The following is a 10,809-nucleotide window of genomic DNA, read 5'->3' as shown; positions in this document are numbered from 1 at the left end:
GAGGGGCGCCTTCCTCTCTCCCTGGACACCCCATCACGCACCTACTTCCTCCTCGCCGCCGCCTCCTACGACCGCCCGCAGCCGAGGTTCCTTCGCGAGCAGCGCCTGTTTTGTTTCCGATGTGAAATCTCGGCCTCAGGAGCTGCCCGGCCCAGGCCCCGCCCAAAAGGCTTCACCGCTGTCGTCATTTCCGGTTCTGGCGTCGTTGGGGGCTGGCCCGCAGGCGAAGGGGTGGGCTCTAGAGGGAGCAGGGACGAGACCAAAGAGGTGGGGCTTCCGGTGGTGTGGGCGCGGATAGTCGGAGTTGGGGGAAAGCCTGCGCTCCAGCCGGCCTGGGACCTGGACGAACTCGCCTGGAGTGTCCGCATGAGTCGAGGTAGTCTAGGATCCGAGACAGGTCGTGAGCCGGGCCAAAGTTTCTGCGTATACTGACTGGGCCCAGTGTGTGTCCTCCAAGCCAACAAGTTATGGCATCGTAAACCGAAAGTTTCTTTCATTCTCTGTATTACCTACGGGGTCTCTCAATGTGAATCAGCTGCACCAGTCAAGAGGGTGCTAATTAAAATTGTAAATGCTTGTGCCTTCTCTTTCCTTGTTGAATCAAAACTTCTGATGGGTGAAGCAAGCCTGAGAAACCTCATTTTAAACAAATGTCTGGGATTCTCGGGTTCCAAATTAAGAACCAGTCTTCCTAAATGGTAAGCTTCCAGAAAGCAGGAAATGGCTTATTTTTGTAATCCTGAAACCTAAGAGTATCTGGCACACAATGAGTTGCTCAAAGGTCAGCTACCACTAATGTGTGATGTGGCAGACTTGGGAGTGTCTTTAATTCAAACAACATGGCTTGAGAATGTTTACTCATTTTTGTTTATAGAAATTACTAGAGGCCTGATGCACGAAATTCATGCAAGGGGCTTGGTCCCAAAGGTCGACCATCCGGTCTAATTAGCATATTACGCTTTTATTATTACAGATCTTTCCTTACTGCGCATTTTAGATTGCCAATTTCTAATTTGGCCTTTATGAGTCAAGTAATAAAATGAAAAGTGAATATCTGTTAAAGATGAAAATATAAGCATTCAAATGCAAATAAACATTTCAATAATTTAACGTTTTTAAAAATCTACCCGTTTATCAATAATTATAAGCTAAAAAAATAGTTAATTATAAGCTCACTTTGGTCTAAAGCAGTGGTTCCCAAACTTATTTGGCCTACCGCCCCCTTTCCAGAAAAAATATTACTCAGCCCCTGGAAATTAATTTTATTTTAATTTATTAGCAGTTACTCATCGCCCCCAAATGCACCTGTGGCCATCACCGCCCCCCTGGATCGCTGCAGCGCCCTCCAGGGGGCGGTAGCGCCCACTTTGGGAATCACTGGTCTAAAGTATGAAAATAACAGTTCCTGGGTTTGAAATACATATAGCTGAATTCCGTTTTCTTCTTGTCATCTAGACTGTTTCTTTGCCTATTTAGGATTCCTTCTCATATCCTTTATATCCAGTAGTACTCACAAATCAATTTCACCATCTACTGCTGAGCAAAAGCTCTCTCTCAATTTTATACTATTAATAGAAGGCTAAAATATGACCAGGAAAAATTTTGACATAAAACCTTTCAGCAGTTTCTGCATAGATGTGAAAACATTTATAGAACTCATTAGAAAGAACCGGGTAAATAAGCCTCATATACACATTAGTATACCTACCTGGCTTACATTTACTTGCATTAAAAAAAAAGTTATACTCCATATGAAAGAAGAAAAAAATAAGTTTAGTACACTTTGACTTTCAAACTGAGTTTCCTCACTTTGTCCACCATGTCTAGTATCTGTGCCTGATGAGTACCTGAAACAGCACTCTCCACTGAGTAATCATTAGCTTCTACTATTACATAGTTTATCAGAAAGCACTATGACAAGACTCAAATTAACAACATAAAGTTCTCTAAGGAGGAAATGTTCTGGGACTGGCTAGGAATGAAGCCTATTAGAGTTGTTCTCAGCCAACATTTTTGCAAGAGATTACTTTACATTCATGAACATACAGAATAGGTATGTTGATTTGCCTCAAAAATGTTTTCCTTTTTAAAATCTACTTAAAAAGCCCTTGCTGGTTTGGCTCACTATATAGAGCGTCAACCTGCATACTGAAGGGTCCCAGGTTCAATTCCAGCCAAGGGCACAGGCCCAGGTTGTGGGTTCCATCCCCAGTAGCATACAGGAGGCAGTTGATCAATGATTCTTTCATCAATGACGTTTCTATCTCTTCCTCTCCCTTCCTCTGAAATAAAAATATGATCTTAAAATCTACTTAAAAAGAAAATAAAGCTGCATTTATGTAGTGTTAGGATAAAATACTGGTACTGAGTAGATACCTTAAACTGCTAATGAAAGTGTAGTCCTTGGATGATTTAGCATTCGCATCATCATTGACTTCAGGCCCCACCCTACTACTAAGTCAGAGTCTGCACTTTAACAAGATTCCTCCAAGAGATGCAGTGCACATTAAAGTTTGATCTTAAAAAAAAGTCAGCCCTGGCTGGTGTGGCTCATTTGGTTGAGTACTGTCCTGTACACCAAAAGGTTGCAAGTTCGATTCCGGTCAAGGCACAAGCCCAGGTTGCAGGTTTGGTCCCTGGTCAGGGTGTGTACCAGAGGCAACCAATTGATGTGTCTCCCTCTCTCCTCCCTTCCTCTCTCTAAAAAAAAAAAACCAATAAAAGTACATTTAAAAAAAACTTAAAATAACTTTTCCTCCTATAAATAGACATACATGTTTTTTAAATTATTTTATGTACATGGTCAAATGAGGAAAAAGCGTGTTGGTTTTTTAACTGCCTTTTTAAAAAATATTTTTTATTGATTTTAGAGAGGGAGAGATAGAAACATCAATGATGAGAATCATTGATCGTCTGCCTCCTGCACAACCCCTTCTGGGGATCTAGCCCACAACCCAGGCATGTGCCCTTGGCTGGAATCGAACCTGGGACCCCTCAGTCCCCAGGCTGACGCTCTATCCACTGAGCCAAACCGGCCAGGAATTACCTGCCTTTTTTATATCTGGAATGGGCAATATGAATCAAGCAAGGTTTCCAAACTGAAATTCAATTATGGGCAAATGGTAAAGACGACCCAGAAAGCTCAAGCAATTTAGTAGAAATTTTATGTGTATTCTCCCAAACACTTGAATACCCCAGCAGTTTATACATGTCCAATTCTTTACATGTAAATCTGAAAAACTTAAAGTTTAAGCTTGGTGGCAAAACCTGACTTAACTGACAGGAAGCTATTAATGTAATGATCTTTAACCTAGTGACTGATCATTCCTGCTTTGCTGCAGAAATGTTAATGTATGAACTTGGATTCTGAGGCAAATCTCTCTGGAGTTGTTATGCAGTATATGGTATGTGTCCCCAAGGGTTTCAGATATGGGCCTTTTAAGATAAATATAGTGAAAGAGCAAGAGCAAAAGAAATTAATACCAATGTTGACTAAATAAAACAGCCAATATGATGCCTTAGAAGTGGTAATATGGTAAGAGAAAATAGGCATAATGAAGCTCAAACAAGATGTTAGGCTGAGGGTCAATCTGAGAAAAAGCTAGTAAATGAATTTGTAAATTTCATGTTTCTGAAATTTTCCTTGAGAAACCAGAATTTAAAATATTATAACACTAAAAGGAGATATCTCCATAGACATTTAGATTAATCCAAAATAAGGTAAATGGTCTCTTTGACCTTTAGTTACTAGTAATACTCAAAGAAATCAATTCAACCCATAATTTCAAGTTTCTAATATGCACCGCACAATTACAACATGTCACTTACTTAATAAGACTGAAAGAATGAGTCCCCGAGATCAAATATATACATTTTTAATATCTGAAATATTTACATAAGGGAACCATGTCATGGTTCAATGTTAAGAACAGTGTTTTCAAATGTCCTCTTAAGATGTAAAAAAAAAAAAATCTAGTAACTCAAGCTTAGTTAGGCTTTATCTTCCTATTCCCAATCTTCATCTTTAAATAAATACTTAGACATGAAATAGCTGCACCTACTTTATATTTAGAACTGTTTAAAACTTGTTATATTTTCGATTAATTTTGCTCCCTGGTGAAGTTCTGATGTACAATAAAGAAAGCCCCATGTGTGTCTCCAACACCATCAATGTATTTTTAAACTTTGATGAGAGGTAAACAAGGTGTGTGCTTACACACACACAAGCTATAAAGCCTTTACAAAACAAAAAATTAGTGGTAACTGCCTTAAATGATGTACTTTATCCTTAAAAATAAGATGTAAACTTTTATAAAATGCCATGCTGAAATTCTATTGTATTTTGTCAAACTTTCCTAGTCTGTAAAATTGCCTAATTTTATCTTTTGTTTTTAAAAAGTATTTTTCATTTATGCTTTTTATTTTTTTTTTAAGCAAAGGGGCACACCAAAATTAAACTAAAGACCAATCAGTGCAATCTAAGGATTTGCCTCATTTCTGAACAATGAGATTGGGGGGGGGGACGACCACTGATTCACACTCCCATAAAAGAAGAGCTGAAGCAGCCAGCTATCAACAGGAAAACCCCATTCTGTTCAACAGACTGTTTCTTGCCGTAAGAGAATAACATGCTCTGGGAGACAATTAACCTAATTATCCCAGACATTTGGATTGGCACAACACCAGGTTTCCTTTACAATTATATTTTTCAATTAGAAAATGTTCAAGGGAGCCCTCCAAAGCAAATTAGGGAAAATACTTTTATATATACATTCACACAAACACATTCATACAGAGATACAGTAGGAATGGATGGTCTCCTAATTTTCACACTCTAATTTTAAATTTCATGCCTTCATGAAAGCCTGCCAATTCTGATCAAGGGGGTATGGGTAACAGATGTGGGCTGGTATTCTTTCTATTAAAATTGTTCATGTTGGTTCCTGTACAGTACAGTTCAATATTAAGTGCAATTCTGCAAAAGAATCGGGGAGTCATTTTAATATTTACAAGGAACAAATCAGCAGAACAAGATTATATCAGATAGGCTGTGTACAGTAGCTGTGGCTTATAAAACATACCAGTAATTTGTACCTGGTGAGTATAAAGAGAACCAAGGTAGGATTCGGATGTCTTTACAACCAAGGGAGTACACAGGGAATCAACAAATTGGAGGACAAAAAAAAAAAATTCACATTTTCTACATTTAAAAAAAATTACAGATCTCACAAATGTCTTTGAAGACAAAAAAATTTTTCAAAGTCCTTTGAAGGATGGGAAAGACGATATCTGAAATGGAACTCTCAATATACAGAGTTTTACTTCACAAGACCAATTTTCTTGGCTTCTGTTTCATATATCAATAATCTCCACATTTTGACTATAAAAACTTCTGCTTCTTCATCAAGTACCTAGGAGAAAAAAAAAGAGCAACATATGTAAGATAAGCAATCAGCATCTCCCAACAATAGTGACTGCTATAAAAAGGGCTTTTACCCACTGACAAGCATTTACTTTCAATAAAATGACAAGGGAAATCTGTCTAGTGTGAGAAATGTAAATTACAAAAATGCATTCAGCAAAATTCCATGGCTTACTAAATACTGACACCACAGTATTTTCTTGGTGCAACTTTTATTCTAACTTTTATCTTTACAAATAGTACATTTAGGCATGTTTTGAAAAACTATATCCTAAGGGAAGCAAATGTTTTTTTTTTATAACAAATACAGTAATTTAGGCAGAACTAGTTGTACAATTACTTAGTAACTTTAATACAGAGTATCACATTTACCTCCCCAAAACAATATTAGCATCTTAATATTTATGGAGTCCTTATGTATGTGACATTGAATTAAATATTAAATGAGAATACATGTAAGGTATTTAATACAGTGTCTGAGATACAATAAACAGAGGAAGTGAAAACTGTCATCATTACAAAGGAACACAAGACTAGTGAATAAATTAAAGGTCATATCCCCTTGACAAATAAACAAATCAAATTATCTTCCTATCTACATGAGTTAGGTGCACCATGTCCTCCTCAGTGCCCCTGCCCTCATCCCACACATGTAGTCAGTCAGTCAGCCCTCCACACCAGAGCTGTAGTGAGGTAAAATGGAGTATCATGCTTCCTTCTACAGGAGGCAGCTGTGACTAAGCTTCAGGGTGTCACTGCCATGGTTTGTAGAATAATGTTACTAGTTTAGATTAGGAGTTAAGCAAAACGGACCTCTAGTCAGACTACTTGGTTTCCAATCCCACTTCTACCTCTTACTAAAGAACTTCTGTTCTCTCATCTATGAAACGAAGAAAACAGTAGCTACATCACACTGATTCATAATTTAAAATTCTATTATGTACAAAGTGCTTTGAAGAATGCCTAATACCTAAAGTGATCAGTAAATGCTTAAGAGTAGCCAGAAATTTTGACGTTTGAAACATTTCCCTAAATTTACTAATGATGACAAACTTTTGTTCAAACTTTTATGAGCCAGACTTGACCAGCAGTTCAAGAAAACTATGCTACAACCCTAATTATTATGGAAATAGTACCTTGGAAATACAGATAGAGGCACAAAATGCAACCAAAGTTCATTAATTTATGTAAAATGAGGAAAGGCACAGTTTGAAAAAGTCCTATTTTTAATAACAAAAAAAATACTACTTGAGCTAAAAATTGAATCTTTTATACAAGAAATAGAAGGAACCATGAGCTTTCAAAAAACTGGTTGGCAACACTAGTTGATTGGTTTCCTTCCTCCCACTGTGATCAACAATGAACCAGAAAATAATCAAACCATATAAATGATTAACCAGTAAAGAGTCTAACTCCACCTAGTCAGTTTGGTTCAGTGGGTAGAGTGTCGGCCTGTGGACTTAAGGGTCCTGGGTTCAATTCAGATCAAGGGCATATACCACGTTTGCAGGCTCAATCCCCGGCCCCACTTGGGCATGTGTGGGAGACAACTAATCCATGTGTCTCTCTCACATCAATGTGTGTCTCTCTCGTCTCTCCCCCTCCCTTTCTACTACCTCTAAAAATAAATGGAAAAATATCCTCAGGTGAGAATTACCACACACACACCCCCACCAAAAAAAGAGTCTAACATCATACTTCAAATATTAAAATGAATTAACACTGACACATGGCATCCTCACTTACAAGTGATTACAACTCTACCAAGAACAAAAACTAGAACACTGCCTGACTGGTGTGGCTCAGTGGTTGAGTATCAACCTATAAACCAGGAGGTCACAGCTCAATTCCTGGTCAGAGCACATGCCCAGGTAGCTGACTCAATCCCCAGTGTGGGGCATGCAGGAGGCAATTAATCAACGACTCTTACTCATTCATTGAGGTTTCTAAACTCTCTCTTCCTCTCTGAAATCAATAAAAATATATTTAAAACAAACAAACAAAAACCCAACAAACCAATAAAAATTTATTTTTTAAAAAATCCCTCGGCCCTGGCCAGGTGACTGAGTAGGTTGGAGCATCATCCTGTATACCTAAACATTACGGGTTCAATTCCTGGACAGGGCATACTTAGGTTGTGGGTTTAATACTGAGTTAAGGTGTACATGCAAGGCATATGTGGGAGGCAGCCAATCGTTGTTTCTCTCTCACATAAATTTTTCTCACCCCCTTAAAAAAAAAATCAATAAAAACGTGTCCTCGTGCCCTAACCAGTTTGGCTCAGTGGACAGAGCGTCAGCCTGCGGACTGAAGGGTCCCAGGTTCGATTCCGGTCAAGGGCATGTACCTTGGTTGCAGGCACATCCCCAGTAGAGGATGTGCAAGAGGCAGCTGATGGATGTTTCTCTCTCATCGATGTTTCTAAGTCTCTATGCCTCTCCCTTCTTCTGTGTAAAAAAAAATCAATAAAATATATTTTTTTTAAAAAGTGTCCTCAGGTAAGGATTTAAAGAAAAAAAAAAAATTACATCACTCTGCCCCAGAAAGTCTGTCCCATTGCCATATTAGGCACCCCACCATCATCTGAACTGATTCACTACTTGTATTCATATATATAAATATATATTTTTTTAATTGATTTCAGAAAAAGAAAGGGAGAGGGATAGAAACACCAATGATGAAAATATTGGGGATCGAGCCAGCAACCACAGCATATGACCCCACCAAGAATCGAACCGTGACCTCCTGGTTCATGGGTCAATGCTCAACCACTGGCCAGGCCACTACTTGTATTCTTAAACATTTTACTCTCTGTAACTTTCCAGTTGTTTTATTCCAATACACTTCCCACCAGTCCAGATTCAAACTACCAGCTCTATTCCAATAGTTTTTCCTTTTCCTCCTAGCTTGGGGTTCATAAACCATTCAATCACTCTCTATTACCTTTACCATCAATATATTTCCCACTCCTTTTTCTCACAAAACCACAATATTAGATAAATGCAATCACTGACTCTACTGTAATATCCAAATTAAATGCAATTGGGAATTTGGTATTTACTTCCAACATTACCTGTCCAAATGACAACACATCCATACAATCTTCAAGTCTCAATTTAGATGGTTAATTCCTGTGATGCTTTCCCTACCTATTCTCAACACCATCAGATGCTCTATCTCCTCTGCCCCTTTTTACATATCCCCATCATAGCAAGTATATTACATTACTGGTATACCTGTCTTCCTGATAGTTCAAGGGCAGATGTCCCACCTTCTTATGCTTCTAACACATTGCTCTACCAAGTAAGCACTCAATAAATGTACTCTAAAGGTATTAATAGGTCCAGAACTTACATGTATACCCACAAACATGAAAAGTGGAAGACGGGAGAGACTGGTAAAAAAACAAAACAAAACCCAACTTTCATGTTGTCTAATCATATATTGTTGTGGGTGCCTTAATCTTTTAATAAATTCAAATTTTAACTTAGGCTTATAAAGAGATTCTGGACCAACAAAGTTAAAAAAAAATCAATCAAATACAGAAGTTAATTTGTTCACATAGATTTTTAAAAATATATTTATTGATTTCAGAGAGGAAGGGAGAGGAAGAGAAAGAAACATCAATGATGAGAAAGAATCATTGATCGGCTGCCTCCTGCACTTCCCCTATTGGGGATCAAGCCCACAACCCAGGCATGTGCCCATGACCAGAATCAAACCCAGGACTCTTCAGTCCACAGGCCCATGCTCTATCCACTGAGTCAAACTGGCTAGGGCTGTTCACATAGATATTAATTAAAATATTAATAACAGCCTTAGCCGTGTAGCTCAGTTGGTTAGTGTATCATTTCAATACACCAAAGGCTGTAGGTTTGATCAGGGCACAGACAAGAATCAATCAATGAATGCATATATAAGTGGAACAAGTCGTTGTCTCTCTCTCTCTCAAATCAATAAATTAAAAAATGTATTAATAAGCCCAGCCGGTGTGGCTTGGTGGTTGAGTGTTGGCCCATGAACCAAGAGATCACAGTTTGATTCCAGGTTAGGGCACATGCCTGGGCTTCAGGCTACATCCCCAGTAGGTGGCATACAGGAGGCAGCCGATCAATGTTTCTCTCTCAGGGATGTTTCTATCTCTGTCTCCACTCCTCTCTCTAAAATCAATGAAAATGTATTTTAAAACATACATACATAAATAAGTGAATGTATTAATAACACTGAATTTCTAACTTACCATGGCAACATCATCTAAAATGCTCTGAGGTGAACTATGAGCCATAACCTAAAAGAAATAAAAAATTATAATTTTGAAAAATAAATGAAAACCTATCAACCAACCAAAAAAGCAAGAGAGTCAAGTAATTTTAAGATACTTTCAAACTAGTATGGGAATTTCTTGTGGATGAAGAATCTTTCTATAAATTTCTTAATTCCCCAAATCCCACTCTCTGGAATGGAAATTTGACACCATAACTTGGGCCCTTAATCTCTATGGTATCTGTCTTCTAATTCAAATCCAGTCTTACAAGTTTTAATGCTACAATAATTATAACTGTAAAGGGCAACCTAAATCTGCTATACCTAATGTTAAAATAGGGAGAAAAATAGCATTTTCTTAAATGTAATTAGTTATTAGTTATTCCTTTATAGAAATATGGTACTTCTACTGTGATGTCTTAGGGGATACTTGTAACTTACACTTTTCTAAGGTGGGTTTCAAGAAGATTGGGGGAGTTTAAAGAGGATATCCACCACATAGTAATCAATCAATAAATTCTAGAGGCCCAGTGCATGAAATTCATGGACAGGTAGGGACCCTAGGCCTTGCCAGGGATCAGGGCTCATCGGGGCCAGGCCAATCGATTGGGGTCTGCCGGCCGGGGGGAAGATGATGGGGGAAGAGACTGCGGGAGTTTGGACATTGGCTCCAGGAGGGAGCCAGTCCTCGGCCTCCCTGGGAAAGGGGCCGCCCGCGAGGCAACAGTCACCGGGCTGGGCACAGAAAGAACGTACACTGGACACCGCCATCCCGGTCCCCCGCCTCCCCCCTCCTCCTTCCCTCACTGCTGCTCCGCCACTGCAATGGCCTGGAGTGTGTGTGGGGGGGGGAGGGGGGGGCACCGACAAGATGTCGAAGGTTGGCCACTGGCCCCAAAGAGGGAGCCAGCTCTTGGCCCCCTTGGGAAAGGGGCCGTGTCCACCACCACCCACACCCAGTTCCCTGTCCCAGCCCAGGGTTCAAAGGCCTCAGCGGGGTCAGGAGCCAACAGTCACCGGGCCAGGCACAAAAGGAACAAACACCAGACACCAATCCCCGCCATCGGCACCCTGCCACCTTGCGGTTCCTGCCTCCCCATCATGCTGCCACCAGGGCCTGCCAG

The 10,809-nt window shown here is 39.4% G+C and overlaps 2 protein-coding genes across 16 annotated transcripts in view; both read right to left on the bottom strand.

Annotated features, from left to right (window-relative positions):
- The window catches only part of PSEN1 (presenilin 1), a 74,070-nt gene extending 73,506 nt beyond the window's left edge, over positions 1-564 (bottom strand). For 3 of the 7 annotated variants that reach the window (XM_014539320.1, XM_014539322.1, XM_005865807.2), the window contains exon 1: positions 42-564. The gene's annotated coding sequence lies outside the window, so the exon portion shown is untranslated. The remainder of the gene's footprint in view (positions 1-41) is intronic. The other 4 variants (XM_014539321.1, XM_005865809.2, XM_005865808.2 and 1 more) reach the window with 3 other exon arrangements.
- A 3,295-nt stretch (positions 565-3,859) lies between these two features.
- The window catches only part of RBM25 (RNA binding motif protein 25), a 47,082-nt gene continuing 40,132 nt past the window's right edge, over positions 3,860-10,809 (bottom strand). For all 9 annotated transcript variants that reach the window (XM_014539310.1, XM_005865806.2, XM_014539313.1 and 6 more), the window contains 2 exons: positions 9,663-9,710; positions 3,860-5,411 (listed from right to left, as the gene is read on the bottom strand). In XM_014539310.1, coding sequence (XP_014394796.1) covers positions 5,319-5,411; positions 9,663-9,710 — 141 coding nt within the window. In that variant the 3' untranslated portion in view covers positions 3,860-5,318. The remainder of the gene's footprint in view (positions 5,412-9,662; positions 9,711-10,809) is intronic.

Source organism: Myotis brandtii, unplaced genomic scaffold (genome assembly GCF_000412655.1).
Source record: "Myotis brandtii unplaced genomic scaffold, ASM41265v1 scaffold213, whole genome shotgun sequence".
NCBI lineage: Eukaryota > Metazoa > Chordata > Mammalia > Chiroptera > Vespertilionidae > Myotis > Myotis brandtii.
The sequence above is the reverse complement of the archived record's forward strand: the minus strand, read 5'-3'. Positions and strand labels throughout refer to the sequence as shown.